Source organism: Chlorocebus sabaeus, chromosome 9, assembly GCF_047675955.1.
Source record: "Chlorocebus sabaeus isolate Y175 chromosome 9, mChlSab1.0.hap1, whole genome shotgun sequence".
In the NCBI taxonomy this organism is placed as follows: Eukaryota; Metazoa; Chordata; class Mammalia; order Primates; family Cercopithecidae; genus Chlorocebus; species Chlorocebus sabaeus.
The window spans coordinates 99,897,288-99,920,128 of NC_132912.1; the positions used below are offsets into that span (position 1 = coordinate 99,897,288).

The window sequence follows — 22,841 nt, forward strand, 5'->3', positions numbered from 1 at the left end:
ACTTTGGAGACAGACATCTTCGAGGCTCGCTCCTCTCTCGCTGGAATGAATTCCACAAACTTGATATCCAGACCAAATTTCCAGAATCTCAGCCACATTTGGTGCCTGATTCTCTTTGTTTGGGGGGGGAAAAATCTATAAATAATCAGAAAACCACATCTGGAAATTTTTGCTCTACCATATTCTAAGTACAGGATGAGGATTAAGATGCTGGAAATGTAATTGTTTTTTTTGTTTGTTTGTTGTTGTTGTTGTTCCCCACATTTTCTACTGTTAGAGGGACTCTGACTTAACTATCAAGAAAAATACAAATTTAATGTTTCTTTTCCTTCCTTCCTTCCTTTCTCTCTCCCTTCCTTCCTTCCCTCCTTCCTTCTTTCCTTCTTCCCTTCCTTCCTTCCTTCCTTCCTTCTTTCATTCCTTCCTCTCTCTCTGTCTGTCTCCCTCTCTTTCTTTCTTTCCATCTTTCCTTCTTCTTTCAGACAAGGTCTCGCTCTATGCCCAGGCTGGAGTGCAGGGGCAGAATCTGGGCTCACTGCAGCCTCAACTGCCCAGGCTCAAGTGATCCTCCCACCTCAGCCTCCCAAGTAGCTGGGATTACAGGTGTGCCCCACCACGCCCAGTTAATTTTTGTATTTTCTGTAGAGACAGGGTTTCGTCATGTTGTCCAGGCTGGCTGCTTCATGTTTCCTGATGGTTTACCACATGTTGGGCCCCATTAACAGCATCATCTCATTTAATATGTGCTCAACAATTTGAGATTGGTTCTTACTATGCCCTTTTTCCACATAAGAAAACTGAGTCTAAGCAAGATTAAGCAACCTGCCAGGTCCCCTAGCCAGTAAGTAGCAGAGCTATTGGATTCCAGAGCCTAAACTCAACTTCCCTGTTGTGCCTGATACCCAATTAAGATTACAGTTGATCCTTGAACAACATGGGTTTGAACTGCCTGGGTCCACTTACATTGGATTTTTTTTCAGCCAGAGGCAGATGGGAAATTCAGTGTTTGCAGGTTATGAAACCTGTGTATACCAAGGGCTGGCATTTTATATACACGTGTTCCATAGTGCTGACTGCAGAACCAATCTACCAAGTACACCAGTGGCCAATTGTACTTGGGTAGCACTAGAGAATACTACATGCGAAGTCCAGATGGAAGCTACACAGTGGCCCCCTACTTAAAGGCCTCCGGGTCACCTGTGCCTTCAGCAAGGTACAGCGGACCCCTGCATTCACCTCCACCATCAACAGATGGCGCTTAGCAGCAAGGGATGCACTCTTGCAGGGAGGCTGGGGACAGTCATCACGGTCTGGTCTGTGGTCAATGTTCAAATGACCAGTTGTCCACAGCCTTCACTTCGGGATGACTGAGGTCTCATGCCATGTCCAGCTGGCTGGGAAAGATGTTATTAAAAATCATCAATACATGAGTTCCGGGCCTTGCTTATACAAGTCTACGGTAAGGATCTGCCCAAAATGATTTCCTGTCCTTTGTTTCCTATAAATGGAGTTGTGACTTGTAGGAAACTGGTTTGTTTTTTTCTAGTTGTCTTTAGAGGAACAAGACATTCAGACACCCAGGTGTGGGGACCAAATTTGAATATATGTGAGACAGAGAAAGATGAGGAGGGTGATTATGCTGGAACAGCTGTATAACTGGTATGTGTGCATCTGTGCCTGTGAAATACAATGTTTCACTATTTGTTTCCTTTTACATTCCAATTTTTTTCATTTCATGGATGGGAACCAGGAGGGAAAAAGCCAGGCTGCCAACCAGTCATCAAATTCTCACAGCTTACGTTACCCACTTGAGAATCAGCAACCCGCAGCACCACCAGTCAACACTCTGCCTAAGCCCAAGACCATATCTAATCCACCCTGATATTCCCTGTGCCCGACAAATGACTGCACGTGGCAGGCTTGTAATGAGTTGGTCGGGTGGATGAATGCATCCATGCATCTGGAGAGGGAAGCAGAGCCCAGGGTCCCCACAGCCAAGTCAGGGAGAGTGAGGCTGGAAAGGAGGGAAAGGAGGGCTGCCTCTCAGCCAGGCATCAGGCTGGGGGCCATCTCAAGAATTCAGTCGCCTTCAGGAGGGACACTCACCATGGGAAACTGGAGGTACTCAGGAGTCTAAGACCAGCTGCTACTTTGCAAACATCAGCCAGGAATCGCATTAAGGATTCACGATCCTGGGGCCAGGAGCCTTGGAGGAGAAAGAGGCTCCCATCAAATGGGGCATCCCCATTCTCTTCTTTCCTAAATGTTTTCTAAGCACTGTGGAGAGGAGAGCTGGTCACACACACAAAGAAAGGGAAATACATAAAAAGCGGCTTTGCTTTTTTGTTTTGGTTTCTAAGAAAAGACTATTATCAACTTGATCAAGAACCAGTTGCTCTGTGACAGACGGGGAACCAAAACCCCCGTCAACAAGCACACTATTCTGAACTCTGGGACACCCCTGGTTGTTTGGGGAACCTCATGGAAGCCATAAAAGTCCAAATCCAAACTGCCAAATGGCTTCCTCCAAAAGCCCCCAGGTAACAAATACTGTCCCCTTTGAGAGCTGACATGTCCAAAGGATTCTCCTAGAAATGGTGTGCAGAGTTCCGGGGGCCTGGATGAATAGGAAAATCCGGTCTTTGGGTCCCCTACGAGGGCACTGCACGTCAGTGTGCACACAGGGCACTGGGCCCTTGGCACCAGCTGAACAGTTGGGGACTCCCGAAATTGGCAAAGCCTCTCACAAGGTGGGTGTCCTTGGGGGTCCAACCACAGGGTCTCAGCAAGATGCCCGTCACCCCTCACTATGAATGCGTAGGCAGCAGCAACAGAAGCCTCTGCTTTGTGCTGATTTCTGGCACTTAGCCTGAGGCTCCCCTCTTCCTCTCTGTCTTTCCAGGGGCCTTGCAGGGCAACGAAACCCCAGCATGGCTTTTCCTCTTCCCGCCATCCCTCACCCTAACCACGGCCCTGGGAGCGGGAACAGCTCCGGCTCTGGCCATGGGGAGGGTGAAAGAGTGGCCCCTGTCTCCCTGCCAAGGCGAGTGTCTCGCCACCAGAATTTATGTGCCAGCGTTCCTCGTACCAGCTTTTCCCAGGTTACCTCCCTACCCATTACTACCCCATTAGTTGCCATGTGTTTTCCCCTAACTGTCACCAGCCCACACTGCCTCTTTGTTACCCTGCAGCTCTCAGGCGGGCCCCTCCCCAACAAGGGGCTAAGCTTCAACTTCGAATTGTGAAATATTTCCTCCCTCTCTCCTGTTCCCCTCCCACCGCCCTCTTTGGGCCCCAGTGCCTTTAGTAAAACAAACCCGCCAAAGGGAATTCTCCGCTGTGTTTGCACAGCACGAGTGGGCCCCCGAGTTGCCTGGAGCCCCTCATTCTCCATAAACACACTTCCCCTCCTTATTGGTATTCAGTCAATACCTTCCTTTCTAACCCTTCCCTGCTTGGCCTCCGAGATCGGCCGACAGAAGGGCCTTTGTTGAAGGAGCAGAGGGGTACAAACACCAGGGCCCCGAAGACAACTGCGTGGACTTCAAAGGGGGAAATGAGTCATTGCTCAGCGGGCGATGGCTGGGTGGGGGCAGCCCAGGGGAGAATGGGCTCCTCGGCACCTCTGGTTTTGCCCAGGGATAAACCTCCTGTGTCTCTTTACAAATCAGACATCATTTACAAAGCGATTGGTTGATTTTTATTGTTCCAAATTTGACTCTGAAATGTGGGCCAGAATATGAGGTCTGGTAAATATTTTGTTACACAGCTCACTGGAACCGCTTTGCTGGAGGGGATGCCTTCCAACACTGAGGCTTGGGCTAGGGGACTTCCAGGTTTCCACCAGCTGCCAGTTGCCTATGCCTGTGAGCAGATTAACCATCCGAAACACTGCTTGAATCGGCTTCTCCCCTGCTCACAAGTCCTCCTTGGCTCCCTTGTTGGAGGCTCCGCATCTAAAAGCACCCCGAGGCTATCAAGCCCTGGCTACCCACAACAGCTCCAGCATGTAGTTCTGGCAGATGCAGATTCAGCCCCTTCCTGAACTCTTCCAAGAACGAGGTGACAAACACAGCAGCCCACCCTTCAGCAGCCAGCTCGTGTCTAGGAAGCCTGCCTCGTGCAGAATAACATCCACTTCCACCCTTGGACCCAGCTTCTGGAACAAATCTGCTCCCTTGTCCTCATGACAGCCCTTCACATAGATTTGAAAATTACTCTCAGAGTTCCTCTACATTTTCTTTTCATCGCAACAAACAGCCCCGGGCCCCTTGACTCTATCCCATATGAAATGGTTTCCAGATGGCTCCCAGTGTTAGCCGCCCTCCTCCAAACATGTTCAGAGACCTCCCCAAAGCACACACAATAAAACAGATCCTGGTTCTGAACACTGTTCTCTGGATGTGCTTGAATCACCACAGACTAGAACAGGACTGTCCCCTCCCCTGGAGAGGATACCTTGACTCTATTAATTCAAACTGAGATTATACTCTTTTAGCCACCTTAGTGCATTGTGTTGCGTTGTGTTGTGTTGTATTGTATTGCATTGCGTTGCGTTGTGTTGCGTTGTGTTGTGTTGTGTTGTATTGTGTTGTGTTGTACTAGACAGGATCTCACTAAGTCATGCAGGTTGAAATGCAGTGGCATGCTGATGGTTCACTGCATCCTCAAACTCCTGGGCTCAAGCAATCCTCCTGCTTCAGCCCCCCAGCCTCCCAGTAGTTGGGACTACAGGTGTGTACTGCCACACCTAGCTAATTTTTTTGTTTTTATAGAGTAAGGGTCCCTCATCTCTGGTCCTTGGCTGGTCTCCAACTCCTGGACTCAAGTGATCCTACTACCTGGGCCTCCCAAAATGCTGGGATTACAGGCATGAGACACCACGCCTGGCCTCTTAGCATACTCTTGACTTATCCTCAGCTTGAAGTCATCAGCCCTTTCACAACAAATACTGCCAAACCAGATCTCTCTTATTTAAAAAAAAAAAAAAAGTTGGAAGACTCACACTTCCTGCTTTCAAAACTTACTACAAAGCTACAGTAATCAAAAGAATATGGTACTGGCATAAAGACAGACAAATAGACTCACAGAATAGAATAGACAGCCCAAAAACAAACCTTTGCATGTATATGTGGACAAGGGTGTCAAAATCATTCAATGAAGAAAAGACAGTCTCTTCAACAAATGATGCTGGGAAAACTGAATATCCCCATGCAAAAGAATGAAGTTGGATCCTTATCTGATACCATATACAAAAATTAATTCAAAATGGATCAAAGACCTAAATGTAAGAACTAAAACTAAAACACCTGGAAGAAAACATAGAAGGAAAGCTTCATGACATTGGACTTGGCAGTGCTTTCTTGGATATGACACCAAAAGCATAGAAAACAAAAGCAAAATAGAAAAATGAGACTACATCAAACTTAAAACCATGTTTGTCAAAGGACACAGTCAAAAGAATGGAAAGGCAACTTATGGAATGGAATAAAATATTTGCAAATCATATATCTGATAAGGGGTTACTATCTAGAATATATAAAGAACTGCCGCAACTTAACAACAAAAAAATCAAACAACCCAATTAAAAAGCCGGCAAAAGACTTGAATAGAAATTTCTCCAAAGATGATATGCAAATAACCAACATAACTAATCATGTTGTGCTCAACACAACTAAGATGTGCAAACTAATCATCAGAGAAATGCAAATCAAAACCATGATGGCATATCACCTTATTAGGAGGGCTACTATTTTAAAAAAGAGAGAAAATAACATGTTGGCAAGGATGTGGAGAAATTGGAATCCTTATGCACTGATGGTGGGAATGTGAAATGGTGCAGCTGCTATGGAAAGCAGTATGACACTTACTCAAAAAATTAAAAATAGAATTACCATATGATCCAGTCATTCCACTCTGGGTGTATATCCAAAAGAATCAAAAGCAGGGTCTCAAAGAGGTACTTGTATACCCATGATCATAGCAGCACTATTCACAATATCCAAGAGGTACCAGTAACCCAGCTGTCCATCACAGATGAATGGATAACCAAATTGTGGGGCATACATATAATGGAATACTATCCAGCCTTAAAATGTAAAGAAGTTCTGATGCATGCTACAGCATAGATGAACCTTGAGGACATGATGTTAAGTGAAATAAGGCAGGCACAAAAAGACAAATGCCATGTGATTCCATTCATATGAGGTATATAAAGTAGTCAAATTCATAGACACAGAAAATAGAATGGTACCTACCTGAGGCTGTGGGGAGAAGGGAATGGAGGAACTCTAGAAGGGGTATAGACTTTCAGTTTTGCAAAATGACAAAGTTCTGGGGATCTGTTTAACACAAATGTGAACATACTTAACACTACTGAACTGGACACTTAAAAAGAGTTAAGACAGTAAGCTTTATATGTTTTTATCACAGTTTTAGGAAAGCCACTACTGACGAGAGGTAGGACAGTCTAGAACTGGAAAAAAAGGAGGGATGGGGTTTGGGTTTCAGTGAAGCAGAACAGAGTTACAGATACATCAGTGAATGCTGAAGAGTCTTTGTGAATATGAACATTAACACTTCATTTACGTACAACCACCTCTGCTGCCTCCATGAACTTCTAATGCCAAGATAACCTGAAGTCCCAAAGTAACGAAACTATGTACATGTTCTAGGAAGGATTTTTGATGCTTAGAGGTTCAATGTTAAAGTTAAGATTAGATTAAGCAGGCTGGGCGCAGTGGCTCACACCTATAATCCCAGCACTTCGAGAGGCTGAGGCGGGCAGATCACCTGAGGTCAGGAGTTCGAGACCAGCCTGGCCAACATGGTGAAACTCTGTCTCTACTAAAAATACAAAAATTAGCTGGGCATGGTGGTGGGTGCCTGTAGTCCCAGGTACTCAGGAGGCTGAGGCATAAGAATCTCTTGAACCTGGGAGACGGAGATTGCAGTGAGCCAAGATCGCACCATTGCACTCCAGTCTGGGCGACAGAGTGAGACTCCATCTCAAAAAAAAAAAAAAAAAAAAAAAAAGATTAGGTTAGACAGAGATCTATTCCAGTTAAGAATTCATGAAAAAGGTAAGGCACTGTATCCAGGTGTTTATTTCTTCAAATCTTGCTCTGTTGTAGATCAAGAATTTAAGGGTAATAAGTTCTAATTCATGTTAATATTCATGCCAAGTTAATCTAATGAAGAACTCTACATTTAAAGCCAACTCTTGGGGAATGCATTCAGAGAAAGAGGCTGTAGCCATTTCTTCTTCCAGTGTATAAAGTCACTATCCCATTTTCAGTCTATAAACCAAAGAGAGACTTCAGGAGTAAAGCTCTCAGGCAGCAGGATAAGCTGCCTGCAAATCGTGAGTGCACTGAGGCAAGATGCAAAGGGAGTGATAAGAAGCTCTGTACCCCGCAGAGAAGACCGGCAGTGGAGCTGAGGGCAGGCCCCGCTGAGTCAGAGACAAACAGGGAGGCAACCTGCAGGCTCCCGGGCCCAGCCTGCAACCTCCCGCCGAAGCCGGGATGAAGCAGGAGCCGGCAACCCCCCAGCCAAAACAAATTCGTGAGAACTTCTAGGACAGCAAATTGTCCTCTGCATTCAAGCAATGCGGCAGGATGGGACATGTCCACCTGCCCCTCTATCGCTTGCAATGGTTTGGGTGATGATCATAATCGCAATACCTACACTACATGCTCCATACAATCACCCCCAATCGTCATAACACCCCCAACACTTTACAGATGAGGAAATAGACACAGAGAGGTTAGGTAACTTGTCCAGAGCCCCACAGATAATCAGTACCCAGGACCATTGGAGGAAAAGAGAGGACTCAATGTCAAGGAGCCTAACTACCAATCGGAAGAGCTAGCAGAGCTGCCTCTGGGGTGCTCCTGGACTGGGGTGGTATGTGGGGGCATGTACAGTATTATTATTAAATGATGTACAGTATTATTATCATTTTTTGAGACAGAGTCTTACTCTGTCACCCAGGCTAGAGTGCAATGGTGCGGTCTCAGCTCACTGCAACCTCCGCATCCCAGGTTCAAACGATTTTCCCGCCTCAGCTTCCCAAGTAGCTGGGACTACAGGCACCTGCCACCACGCCCAGGTAATTTTTGTATTATTGGTAGAGACAGGGTTTCACTATGTTGGCCAGGATGGTCTCGAACTCCTGACCTCACAACCCCCCCTCCTTAGCCTCCCAAAGTGCTGGGATTACAGGCGTGAGCCACTGCGCCTGACCTATTTTTATGCTGTTCATTTTTCCTAAATGGCAAGCACTTCCTTTCAGATGAGCATCCACCTCAGCAGGCTCTGGTCAGGCCCAATTCTGATGTGAGAAGCCTGACTCCTCTCTGCCAGGCTGTGGTCCACTCTCGTATGCAGGATCCATGTGAGGGTCCACTCGTGACAGGCCACTCATCAGTTCCAACAAATGGCCAGATAAAGGTCAGCATGTGGCTGGACCCGAGAGGACTGAGGGAAAAAGAGCCAGAGATTAAGACTTGGGTATGGGGTTATCAGCTCCTTACCTTCCCTTTATTCCCCTCTCCCTACTCCAGAGCTCCTGCAAGAGGAGGAGACACTCAGAGCTCCTCTGAGACAAGGATAAAGCTTCTCCAAGATGCTCCACGTAAATGCTGGGGCCAAAGCCAGACAGACTGCGGCAGTGAGGGCTACAGCATGGGATGGAGAAAGTGGGGCAGGAACAGGCCCAGATGCACAAGACAGCAGTTCCCAGCCATGTCACCAAAAAGACACCTTTTGATACTTTTCCCACCCCACCCCAAACCCAACATTTGAAAGATATGAGCTATTATATTTATTAATAATATATCTTCCCATATTTGTATTACTCAACAGCTGATTAATCAACTGTGAGCCAGGGTTTCTCATTAGCATCAGAGAGCCAGTGTTGCACCACCAAACTGATTCCAAACTATAGGATTCCAGCCCCAAATCAAAGACTACATTGGAGTGATCACATTTTGCCTTAGGGCACACACTGCAAAGAGCTTGAGGAAGCCCATCGTTACTTCTTTGAGCTCCTCAAGATCCATTGATGCTTGGCTGAAAATTACAAGTACAAACCTGGGTCATGGCTTAAGGGAAGGGCCTAACTAGGAGGTGGTGATTCCTGGCCCATCCTAACCAAAAACTGAGTTAGTCAAACCCTACCATGTACAAGTCACCACCGCATCCCTGAGTCCAGCCTGGCACCAACTCATGCCCGTCTCCACCCACTAAAAGGACCATGCTTCCTCTTGGATCCCCTCCTCCCATGACTCCCTCCTCAAGCTTTCCCTGCGTCCCAGGAAACAGGGGCCTTCTTTAGGGCTCTGTGACTACCCCCACAGAGAGGTACCCCAGCCTCCTCCATTGAACACCCCCCAGTAGATTTTATTTATCCTGCAAGCCAGCACTAAACCCTAAATAACTGTCTTCGTGTTTCTGGACCACAAGTCCAGGCCAATCACAGGCCGAGGAAAACAGAAGTCAGCTGAAAAGTTCTGAGTCTACAAAATCCATGAAGCTGCAGCCCAGCACAGACCCATAGAGCCCCAAGCCCCGAAATCATACAGCAAGGAACGGGCAGCTCTGGTCACACCCCTTTCTCAGCCTTTGAGACAGTGTTTGCCACCAGAAAGAAACCACACTTGCCAGCCTGCTAACCCCACTTGTGCTGGGGAAACAAGAACGACCCTGCCTGAGCCTTTGTCCAATCTGGTGGAGAAGGCAGGGCAAAGAGATATGAGGAGAATCGTGGGTGCTCTGACAGAGGCTCAAGCAACTGCTAAGAGGGCACTGAGAGGTGGAGGCAACCTACTGTCCATCAACAGCTGAATGAATCAACAAAATGTGGTCTATCCAAATAGTGGAATATTATCCAGCCATTAAAAAGAATGATATATTGATATGTGCCACAATGTGGATAGACCTCAAAAATGCTATGTTAAGTGAAATAAGCCAGTCACAGAGGGCAAATCCTGTATGATTCCATGTCTGTGATGTACTGAGAACAGGCAAAGTCACAGGGCCAGAAGAGAAGCAGCCAGGAGCTGCAGGGAGGTAGATGAGGAGCTATTGCTTAATGGGTACAGAGTTTATGTTGGGGATAATGGAAACATTTTGGGTATAGATAGTGATGATGGTTACAAAACATTGTGAATGTACTTAATGCCACTAAACTGTGCACCTACACAGAGCTGAAATGATAAATTATGTCTATTTTGCCATGATTTTTAAAAAGTGTTACAAAGGAAAAAAAAAAGGGCACTGGGGAGGCAACAACCAATTCTTTCTGGGGAGGGAGGAAGCTGTAATGGGAAGGTGGCATTTCAAGCAACCCATGGGAGACCCAGGCGAGGCAGAGGTGGGCTCATCTGTCCCTCTTATTCATGGCTCAGGTTCAGAGAGGTGGGAGGAGGGGAAGGAGGCCTTTGTAGGGGGTAACTGAGGCTCACTCTCCACTAAGTCACTCCACTCTTCAAGAACACTCCATGGTTCACTCTCCCTATCACCCATCCAAACTCTTCACTCCAGAACATTCTAGGTCTATAGCCCATCTACACTTGCTTCCAGGCTGAGCTCACACAACACTCTAGAACCGTGTGGCCCCTGCTCACAGAGAATTGCATTCCCACCCCTGTGTCTGCACAGTTGCTTCTTCCACTGGAGTCCAGTTCTTCCTCTTCACCCTCCTGTGTCTCCCATACCCTTCAGTACCTTGAAATCCACCTTCCCAGAAGACTCATGAGCAGTCTCCTTCTTCTTCCTGTTTCTCCATATTCTCCCATTTTCTACAATGAAAAGGGTGTACAGCATGGTGAAGAAGAGCACACCCTCTGGGGTGACACTCCCTGTACTCCAAGCCTGGATCTGCCAACAACTAGCTATGCAACCAGTTTACTTAACCTGTGCCTCAATTCTCCCGCCTGTAAAAATGGGAAAATAATAGCACCCATTGCATAGGACCGTGACAATTAAAATGAGAAAATCCACATAAAGTTTTTGGCACATGAGTGCTTAACAAACAGTAACTATATATTGCTTTGGTATTAGACTTTTTTTTTTTTTTTTTTTTTTTTTTTTTTTTTTTTTTTTTTGCAGGGTCTTGCTCTGTCACCCAGACTAGAACGCAGTGGCACAATCGTAACTCATTGTAACCTCAAACTCCTGGGCTCAAGCGATCCTCACACCTCGACTCCTGAGTAGCTGGGACTACAGGTGCATGTCACTACACCTAGCTACTTTTTCTTTTTTGTAGAGACGGGGTCTTGCTATGCTGCCCAGGCTGGCCTCGAACTCCTGGCCACAAGCAATTATCCTATGTCAGCCTCCCAAAGTGTTGGGATTATAAGCGTGAGCCACTATGCCCGGCCTAAATTTTATTTTTTTTTAATTTTGCATGTTAGTTCAATCTTTAAATGCCTTATTTAACTAGAAAACTAAATCCCTTATCGCCTATCTTTCTCTGCTTTTCTCTATTTTTCAAATGTTCACTCTCTAGCAAAATTATTTTCATAATTTTTATTTTAAAACTGTATTCTTCCAAAGAATTTTTTTATTTTAATATGTTTTAATTGACAAATAATGTTTGTATAATTTTTGAAATGATTTTCTAAAATCTTCAACTCCCTAAAAGTTATTCATAAGACCCCGCTCCTGCATGCACGCCCCTCTATTCAGAATCTTCTCAATGGTTACAAATTCCATTTGTCTCACACTGATTTTTGTAATGCTGTAGGAGAGGACCAGTGGCTTTTCATGCCTTTGAGCCCCTGTAAATGCAGGGCACCCCGCGTTTTCCGGGCATTCTCTCGGGATGACCCACTGACCGCTCGCCACCCCCCGTGGCCCTCCTTCAGGCCCCGGGCTCCCTCGGATGTCCACATTTGTAAAAGCCTGTGTGGTTCTTAGCCAGCAGGGGCAGAGCCGGATTCAAAGCCCACAGCCAGGCACCAGGGCTGTGTCTAGGACATTCATCCATGCTGGGCGCATCAGCCCGCTCTGGCAAGTGGATGTCAATCTGAGGCCCGCCGCCCTCTTCCCGGAGACTCCCGTGCCGGCCCAGTGGGACGCTCGCCTCTTTCACTTGAGCCTTGACAGCAGGCGCAGATTTAATGATTGGAAAGCACTTCGAGAATCCAGAGTGCTCCATAATTGCCAACTCATAATCCCCAAATTGTTCTCTGTGTGGCTGCAGGAGGTGAAGCGTCTGTGCTTGGGGCCTTCGCTTACTTAGCGTGGCTCTCACACTGAACCGGGTGGGGCAGAAGCAAAGAGGAGCTCTACCCAACAGGAAGCCCCTCCTAAGACTCACCATGCCTGATGGGGAGCAAGGCTTCTCAAGCATGAGCCAGATAAAGAGGGGTTTGATGATGATGCAGATTCCTGGGCCCCTCCACACTGACTGACTCAGAATCTGACGAGTGTGACCCTGGGAATCTGAATTTTAATGAACTCCCCACTGAGACTCTTAATCATACTCTAGTTCAAGGACTGACAGTTGGAAGGTAAGTATGTGCGTTTGGGGTTAGGTGGGCCTGGGTTTGAATCTCAGCTCTGATTCTTACTGCCTGAGACTTCCACAAGTTTCTTAATACTAGGCCTATGAGATGTTAAAAGGTATTCCCTGCAAAAATAAATTTTTTTAGATTCACGGTCAGATATGTTTGGGAGACGCAACACTCCACTTCTGCCCTGGGAGCTGTACAGTGCACATAAGCATGTTAAACGGGCTGAATAGTCCTTGACAAAGCACTCTGCTTGGCCCAGCTCTTCCCCAAATTGTCTAACCAAGGAAGCTCCTTTTCACCGTTAATGCCAGGAACATCTTAATATCTTGAAGGACAAAGCTAGTGAAATTCCTTTCTGGGAAAAGGGAAGTCTAAGGAGTGATGGACAGCCATCTTAAGGAGCCCCCAGGGGACTCTGGCAGGAAGGAGGCGCTGGCTGGAGAGGGGCGGCTGGGAGCCCCCTTCTCGTGTGCTGGTGTCTCGGGGCACTCCTGGCTCGGTTCTGCAGCTCTGCTGCCTGGCATAGATGCATCACAACAGCGAGGTCACCTTCCTGCTTTGGGTAATTTCCCTCGGAGGCAAGACAGATCCATTTTTAACAGCTCTTCATTTCAGCGGAGAATGCCCTCCTGCCTCTGATGGGGGCTGGGGACCGAGATGGGAAGGGAAGCTTTGTTCTTCTGACCAGTGCTGACAGTTTAATTAAACCCAGCTTGAGACAGGGTCGATAGGGTCAGGCATTCTTCAACAGGGCTCCTGTGAATCTCACATCCAGGCCTCTCCAACCACCAGGGCCCTGTTAATGAGTTATGGTGGTCCTTACAGCAGGGATATAAATAAGGGGAAATAAATGCCCTGGGCTGCCCTTAATCACCCACCCCCACCCCTTCCAGGCTCAACAGAGACACAAAAGGTCAATCTTGTCGGGACACATATTGGTTTCAAGGCTAAAAGGAAGCCCAGAGGAACTGGGTTTCCAGAAGCGGCTTCTGGATGAGGAGGAGATCAGCAAGAGCAGGGCTACACAGCAGCAGAGATCCTCCCCAGATCGGAGGCCAAGGAAGAGGCCTGCGTGGTGGGTGGATACCCTGCTCCCCACCTGAACCTGGTGAAGACTGAGTTTCACTACTGTGAGAAGCAATCGGGTTTCCAGCACATCCCTCTAACCCTCAACTTGACACCTGTGTATGCCCATGAACGAAACATCTCCACATCCTCTGAGGGTTCACTGTCAGGAGATGGAGCTGACCCCCAAACCCAGGTAACCTGCCACCAGGGTATACCTGCCCCCCGCTGGCAGGAGATATAGATCCAGCCAGTGCAGCACCTGCCCCCACCCGCTCCAACCCACTGATAGGTCAGAGGGCGGCAGGCTGCTCTCAAAAAGCACTGATGATAGACCTGTCACCTCCCAAGAGGCAGGGCTACACTCATCCATCTTACGCAGACATCACTCCCAGGGTTCACAGTACCCAATACAGAGCCTGGCCCACAGGAGGCCCTCAGGAACTGTTGGATCAGTGGGTGGTGAGTAGCAGATGGAAGGTGAGGAGGAGTGAATACAGGGGTGGAGGAAGGTGGGGAGGAGTTGGGGGATAGATGGGTCTCTGGGTTTATAGGTGGGTTGGTAGATGCGTAAGTGGGGGGAGGGGGAGGGTTGATGAATGGGGGTGGGAGAGTGGATGGATAGGCAGGTGGTGAGTGGGTGGGGAGTGCTGGATGGGAGAATGGATGGGAGGGGATGGGGGATGGAGTGACAGGTCAGGAGTAGGAAGAGAGATGGGTGGGTTGACTGATGGATTGGTAGATGGTGGGAGGGTAGATGGGAGGTGAAGGGCAGTGGTTGATAACTAGGTGGATGGACAGATGGGTGGACGGGTGGAGGAGGTGGGTGGGTGAGGAGGTGAGGGGTGGTATGTAAGGATGAGCTTTACTGTCAGACAGACTGGGGTTCACATTTGGCTTAGCCCCTTGGGTATGTCACAAACCCGCCGAGCTTGCATTTCTTTATCTACAAAATTCGGGAAGTGCTGACCTTGTAGAAATGTTCTGATGATGAAATCAGGTATATTTGTAAGTTGCTCAGCATGAGCCTGGCACACAATAACCTTCCATTCTTTCTAACCATTACTGTGATGATTGCAGTCCCTGAGACCTTTCATGAGGCCCTGGGAGAGCGAGGCAGTGAAGGATGTCATGGGGCAGGTTCACTTCTGCAGTGGGGTGGGGGAAGAGGGTGTGCTCTCTTCTGAAGAGGTGTGAATGCTGCTGTGCAGAAACTCCAGCCCCACCCTCAATGGGGGCATCCCTGAGGAAGTACAGAATGCATCTGTAATTTCAGGACACCAAGAAATGCCTCCAGGGCAGCATCACCTACTTGCTCCACGTTTGCTCTCCCCAGCCTGCTCAGGAAAGTGCCCAAGAGGACAGAAAGCAGATCTCCCACATCCTCAGCCCAGGCACTGACTGTGCCAAGGCCATGGCCCTCCTGCCCACCACATGCCACCCTCCCTCCACAGCCTCCTCAGGGTGTCTCTGCAGTGGCACCTAAGCCCTTCAAGAAAAAAAAAAAAAAAAAAGAAAGAAAAACCTGCTGGGGGAAGGTCCCTGCAAATTGAGGGAATGGTTGTGAGTTAAGAGTGGTGAGGTTGAGTTGGCACAAGGGACGGAGGAAGCCGACATCAACATGGGACACAGGTCCAGGTACAGGTCACCCCAGGGCTGCACCACCCTCCAAAGTAGCCCCGATGTGGCCTCATTTGACATTTCCTGGGCACCTCCCGCATGCCACAGCGTTCACATCTGACACAAGAGAGTGTCACAGCTCTCTTTGTCACATCAGTCCCATGAGGCAGCCAGCCCTTACTATCTGTATCTCACAGAAGAGCAAAGAGGCTCGGTTAAAGGAAGCGCTGCAACATCATATCACAGGCATTCACTTCACCTCAGACAACACAGGCTTTTCACTTCTTATTTAAAAACTGGGAGGTTTCCTACCATAAACATAACACACGCTTCTTAGAGAACATCTGGGCCACAGAAGAGCAAAAAGCCACCCACAGACAATCCCTGTTGGCATTTTCCAGGTATGTTTTCATGCGTTATTTAGAGTGATTTATCGAGTGGTCATATTGTCAATGCAGTTTGGAATCCTGGCTTTTGATATCAAACACATTTATCTACATTACTTGACATCTTTCAAAAAGGCCATTTTTGATGACTATATAAATATTCCATCAAGTAGATACATCATCATTTACTTCATCATGCCCCCAGCATTGGCCATATATGTTATTTCCATATTCTTTTCATTATTCTATATTTCAATATTCTAAATAATACAGCAATGAACACGTCTGTGCTCATGTTTTATTATTTCTTTAGGGCAGATCCCCAAATACGAGATTCCTAGGTCAAGGTTTAAGACCACTTTCAGGCTCTTCAGGGCCTCTAGAAGGCCTGGTGTCTAATTCCAACCCTATCATCAAGTTGCTCTGTGGTCCAAGGCAAATCACCTCTCTGAGCCATAGACCCTGCATAGGAAAGAAATGGACAGACTAACCCCACAGCAGGGGAAATATCAGTGCAGAATAACCCCTAACAGGATTTTAACTTCTGGAGGCCACACAGACAAAATCAACTGAAATGTGGGCTGTGCCACTACCTACAGACTTGGTGACCACGCCTTACCCAGCACATTTGGTCCCTCTCAAACCCATTTTCATGCTGATTTAGCGTAACAGCCTGTGCATGAAAGTCCATAATTTGCTCCAGATGGGAAGGATTAGTAACAGATCCCTCCAAAGCAAAGGGAAGGGCAACAAGTGAGAGACCAGGAATGCCAGGCACTGCCTTCTAAGGGAATAGGTCCCACCCCCAGCTCCCAAGATAGGGTGGACACCATAGTGTCACTGCACCAGTGGATCCCACAATCCCTGCCAACAGCTCACTGGTCTGGTGTGACCTCTTGACCTAAGATGGGCCAATCAGATTCTTTCTCCAAGAAACCCAGAGTTGGGGCCTAAGACACTGTGTGGATCTGAGCTCTGAGGTCACAGGAAGTAGGAGGCGAATTGGCACCATGGCTGACCCGAGTCATGATGGAACCGAGATGCTGCTGATGAGCCCAGAACACTGGTTTGCAGGGAAGAGCAGGACAATAAAGCAGATATTCAGAAAGAACTAGAAACGGCCCTCACATCTCAGTGCAGGTCCCTGGGAGGGCCAGCTGGATCTCACTTCCTGCTCTGGGAGCCTGGGAGCCTGCCAGCTGTGCCCCTACAAAACCCCACCTCCACCTTTACTATCACCAGCCGGCGGGGTATTCTGTTTCTGGAACCAAGCGTGCTGAGTACTCCTTGGCCAGACCAACTCCGGGAGTTAACAGAGATACTTTAGAATGCTAGGTGCTCAGGTCAATAGAATGGGCCAGGGCGGATGCATACACAGTAATATTAGAAGAATATTAACAAGTAGATCTTTAAACACTCGCTCCTCTATCCTTCCTTATAACCATCTCCAAGGTGACCTGGTGAGTCCAGACACCAGGGACGAACAACCAGATGAATAAGGTTTGTTGAATCATTTCCCCTAGTCAGTGCCCATTTTGAGATGGCCTGACCTGGAGGCCACCAAATGCCTTGGCCTCAGTGGAAACTAAGCAGGGCACACTGTGTGGGAGTCCTCCCAGAGCCCTGCAGGACTGCAGGGCTTGCCTCTTGGTTTGCATGCCTTGCTTACAGATGAGGTTAAGAAATGTCAAGGGGAGAGCTAATGCAGAGTCTGCCTTCACCCAAATCCTGCTATGCTCCTGGATGAGAAATGTTTCCTGCTAAGAGTTAAGGACCTGATGCGTGGAAAGAAAAGGCAGTAAGTGTTAGGGAGAAGTTCTGGCTCTAGAGCCTAGAAACACCCTCCAAAGGGCCACCAAGATTTCCACTGCCCTTCTGGAAGTCCCTCTGTTGGCTGCCAACCAGCCCCTTCCCCAAAGCAGCTGGCCTGGGACCACTGCAATGAGGATACCCAATGTGTCTAGAGGACTCTGCTCCCAGCCCCATAGGGTGCCAAGAGCAGGTGTCACACAGACTGCTGTCCTCTGCAATGGCTTTTTGCTCCTTGAATTAATCTCCTTGTGCCAGCCTTTGGTTATAGAATCTGGCTATTTAATACTCGTTAAAATGTAGATGTCCTTCCCTCTAGGACTCCTGTAAAATATGAAACCATGAAGAGGGCAGGGCTAGGAGTCAGAGGGCTTCATCCTGACTCTCGGGAAGTCACTTCCTCTTTCCAACCAGTCCCACTGGCAGTAACACTGGGAGACATTGCTTGCCTCACGGCCACATGTGTCAGACAAGACATCAAGCACAGGAGCACCCACTTCACCGAGGGGCTATTTGGTCACCCTGAGTTATCAGGGGCATGATGGATGAACATCCGCTGAGGGCCAGCTGCAGGCTTGGTTATGTTACATGCACAGTCCCAGTTCAGACTCTTGCTAGCCCTACCATGTATGGGTAACAGAAATGGGCTCTGAGCAATTAAACCACCCAAAGTTATGCCTTGAAAAGCCCAGGACCACCTGACCCTTGACTTTCTGCTTCCCAGGCCACCTTCCATTCTAGGGGGGATCCAAGTTTCCCAGACACAGGCCAAGGAGGCAGCCAAGTTGTCACTTTCCTCAGGAAGGAACATGGGGTGTGCAAGGCACCAAAGTCCAAAGAGAAGGGTGGACTCGAGTAAAGAAGGGAGGGAGTCCCCTGCAGAGCTATCCTTTACCCCCAAGGGCAGGTGGAAGGTTATGACAAAAGAAGTTAGCTCCCCCCTAAAAATGAATATAGCTGGAGATGATCTCAAGTAAAGGGCTGGAAGTTGGTGGATTCAGATTCACATGATGGGTCCTGGAGATTTTTAAATCAACGAGGGAGAGTGAAAGAGCTTGATGGCAACTATACAGTATACATATGCCTTGATCCCAGCAAGGTGGAGGGCAGCGGATCACTATGGGAAGAAGGGACCCAAGGAGGCAAATCATGCCAGGAGAGCAAGGACAAAAGCTTGAAAGGTTAAGAGGACATAGGAGGGGAAAAGAATTGCACAATTGAGACCAAGAGAAGAGACATTCAAGACGAATTTTTGCAGAAAGGCAGAGCTGTGATAACACTTGCAAGTCAGCAGAGAAAGAACAGCAGAGAGAAAACAGGAGCTGCTGGGGCCAAGGCAGGGCAAGGCCAGCTGCCTGCATGTGGCCAGCAACAGCATGGTCCACATAGACCAGTGCATGGCCCACAGGTTCAACAGACATTACCATGGAGGCACCTGCTGGGAAGAATCTTCTGCCTTTCACAATGAAGTAGGGAAAAATTAATGCCTGGCACAGAATGGATTGGGCAACCTATCGTTACAGGAAAACTGGAGAAGGCCCAACTCAAGCCCAAGGGTGGTGACAAAGACCAGCAAAAGAGATCATCACTAAAGGTCACTGTGGAGTGATCTCCAGGCCAGGAGGAGGAAGCAACAGGAAGTGATCAGAAAGACCATTCCAACAGACTAAAAATTAGAGTTCCATTGTAAAGATAAAAGCTTGGCCAGGCGCGGTGGCTCACACCTGTAATCCCAGCACTTTGGAAGGCTGAGGTTGGTGGATTGCTTGAGCCCAGGAGTTTGAGACCAGCCTGGGCAACATGGCAAAACTCTGTCTCTACAAAAAAATTTAAAAATTAGCCAGGCGTGGTAGTGCACACCTGGAATCCCAGCTACTCTGGAGGCTGAGGTGGGAGGATCGCTTGAGCCCAGAAGGTTGAGGCTGCAGTGAGACAAGATTGTGCAACTGTATTCAGCCTGGATGACAGAGCAACATCTCGTCTCAAAAATAAATAAAAGTTTGAAGGTAAGATCAACAACAAATTCTGGAGATCACGGCTTAGAGAGAGGTCTAGAAATCATGGCAGAGGCAGAAAGAACTAGCTGTGTTTAATCAGAGGAGACAAAATCAAGCCCCCGAGTCTAGGAGCCCATGGTCAGACCCCTTAGCACTCAGGTAACCCTAGGTTGCCACCTCCCACCCAACCCACACCCCTCAGTCTTCCCTACATTGCTTATTACCCCTTTCTCTACCTAGGTACTGACCCATAAGCTCCTTCAGGGACGAACCAGTAGTGCCATGCCAGGCATGCAGAAGGCCCCGCCAGTGGTTCTTAAGGTTATTAATGACAATAATTAAGGGAAATAAAAAACCTCACAACTCAAAATTCAAAAACCTGACAGCTCTTCAAAAGTTAGGTAGTTATAGAAAGCAAAGCTAAGAAAAATATAAGTTACTGGAGAGCAGATTTAGGGCCCAGAGTTAAAAATTTTCTCATTTACTTATTTGTCCAGCGATAGAGTTGATTGTTTGCAGAAGTGCTGAGCTCCCCATCACTAGAGGTAGCCAAGCAAAGACTGCAGTACCATATGCTAAGGAGCTGCAGAAAAGATTCCTTAGATAATCTAAAAGGTCTTGTCCAACCCAATTCCCATAAAATGAAACATATGGTAGAAAAATTACAGACACATGTGGCAAATCATGGTGCAGCAGAATTAGCAACTATCCTTTAAACTTGAAAGAAGTACACTGACAGCGAATAAAAATACGACCATGGTTAATAACCTTACAGACCTCAGGACCCTAAAAGGTAGAAAGAGCTGAAAACAGAAATAGGTTCAAGAAGGGCTTAGTTGAATGAATAAATATTCAGCTCCAGGTTGGTTACCAAAGGCGCAGTGAGAGATGTGTAAGAATGAGCCCCTGTAAAAGCTGGCATCACCGTCCACAAGCGTGCCTGCTGGCAGAACACCCTTGTACCCACACCGTCAGCGGCAGCTCCCAAATCTGGATGAACTGTGGGTTCTTCCAAGTGCTTGTGATGGAGAAATACCCTGCACAGCACCTTCCTACCGAAAGGGCCTGGCCTTTGATGCCCTGGACCATTCCTGCCAGGGGAGGAGCACGGGGTCAAGGTCATGGGAACATCCAGGCCCCACTGACCGAACACTGTGCCTCCCACAGGGTGAGAGACAAAACCACAGGGAGAACTTTCTGGCCACAGAACGTCACTCACAGTCTTGACAAAGCCTGGTTATTCTGGAACAGCAGTTCCGGTAACATGTGCAGCTGGTTTCGGTTCAGTCGCCTAAAAAAGAGAAGAAGAATTAGAAATCACCTAGATGGCCAGGAAATCCAAAGGACTTCTCAGAAAGCACCAGACGGATTCAGAAGCAGAATGTCCAGTGTTCAAATCCTAACAGGGTCCATGTGGCACCCCAGGGAAATTACCTTCTCTGGGCCTCAGTTCTTCATCTGTAAAGTGGAGATTCCACCACCCAGCACATGGGGAGGATAAGAACAGAGAGTCTGTGGAAGCCCCTCACCAGCACCTCTCCTTCCACTATTTCTTCCCATAGCCGTCATCATCATCACTTCACATTTGCAAGCCCTGTATGGTTTCTAAGGCACTGATTCCAATGCTATCTCCCTTTGTGAGTTGGAAACCTGACTACACTTGAAATGGGAGACATACCCTAATGGCCACACAGCCCTGATTTCATCCACATTTGGTTTAACAGAGGTTTCCCTTTTTTTTATTGCTTGCTTTGGGTCTTTTTTCAAAATGAAAATAGCAGCCGAGCACAGTGGCTCACAACTGTAATCCCAGCACTTTGGGAGGCCAAGGCGGTCAGACTACCTGAGGTCAGGAGTTCGAGACCAGCCTGGCCAACATGGTGAAACCCCATCTCTACTAAAAATACAAAAATTTGCCGGGCGTGGTGGCAGGTACCTGTAATCCCAGCTACTCGGGATGCTGAGGCAGGAGAATCGCTTGAACTCAGGAGACAGAGGTTGCAGTGAGCCAAGATTGTGCTACTGCACTCCAGCCTAGACAACAGAGCAAAACTCTGTCTCAAAAAAAAAAGAAAACAGCTTTATTGATTATTTTTATCATAAATAAAAATGCATGCTCAGCCAGGCATGATGGTGTGCACCTGTAATCCCAGCAATTCAGGAGGCTGAGGTGGGAGAATCACTTGAACCAGGGAGGTGGAGGGTGCAGTAAGCTGAGGTCTCGCCACTGCACTCCAGCCTGGGCAACAGAGTGAGACTCTATCTCAAAAAGAAAAAAAAAAAAAAAGCATGTCAAATAGCTCCTGCCTGTAATCCCAACACTTGGGGAGGCTGAATGAGAGGACTGCTTGAGGCCAGGGGCTTCAGATTTGCATGAGTAACAAAGAGAAATAACAAAGAGAAACCTCATCTCTATAAAAAGTACAAAAAAACTAACTGGGAAAGTAGCCCAGGCCTGTAGCCCCAGGGGTGTCTGAGGGGTCTTAGGACCAATCCCCCATGGATACCAAGGGACAATTGTATGATAAGCCATCTCAGCCAAAAGCTTTCTTCCAGAGGGAAGGGGAAAACCTTAATTCCACATAGCCAGCAGTAACTGGTCTGTGGTTACCTCCTAGAAGGTCGTCCTTCATCTAATATGTGAGAAAGGCCATTGCCACCACATTGGGCACTGCCATATTCCCCATGGTACAGACAATTAAATCAACTTTTGGAGACCCACTGGAAGTTTACTTTTAAGGGCAGGCTTCTAGGGAAACACTTCATTGCCTTGGGGGGGAAAAAAACACCAATACAATCCTTAAAGCAACAGGAGTAGACATCAGATAGCTCCAAATTCTTTAGCCTTGGTCCAGTAAATTAATCCTGTATTTACACTGACTGATAACCACTGGTTTAGTTTTGTTTTCCCCCCAAGACTTTCTCATTTTTCTGACTTCCGCTTTTGAAAATTATTTAGGAGGAAAATGATTCAATGCCTAGCTTAAAATGGAAAATTAAAGGACACTAAAGAAGGGACTCCACATGGCGAGGGACATGAAGGTTACTGAGAATGGTAACAGTAGTCATGGCCACCGTCACAATCAGCCCTTACTATGTGCCAGGCAAGGGGCAAACGCATTAGGGGCATGAGCTCATCGCAGGCGGGAAAGCAGAGCATAAAGGTGGGCCTCTTTCTCCTGAAAGTGACAACAGCACTTTGCATTCGTGCACTCACCCTGTGACTCCCAACAAACACCCCCCACAAAGGTTTCCTGCCACCACTTCGCCACGTGGCTTGGCTCTTCAGAGGTACCCAAGATAGGTTTGCTGACTTTGTTGAGTTGCTCATCTTTGAAAGATGAGAGAATAGGGACACCAAGAGGTAAGTGACTCGCCCAAGCCATTACTGAATGGTAGATGTGGGATCCTGAAGCTTGCCTTTCTCTACTCCCCACCCT

At 47.7% G+C, this 22,841-nt stretch overlaps 1 protein-coding gene across 1 annotated transcript in view; it reads right to left on the bottom strand.

Moving 5' to 3' along the window:
• The window catches only part of SLIT1 (slit guidance ligand 1), a 185,844-nt gene that overhangs the window by 136,014 nt on the left and 26,989 nt on the right, over nucleotides 1–22,841 (bottom strand). Inside the window, exon 4 of the mRNA XM_007963730.3 lies at nucleotides 20,621–20,692. Within this exon, the coding sequence (XP_007961921.3) occupies nucleotides 20,621–20,692 (72 nt within the window). The remainder of the gene's footprint in view (nucleotides 1–20,620; nucleotides 20,693–22,841) is intronic.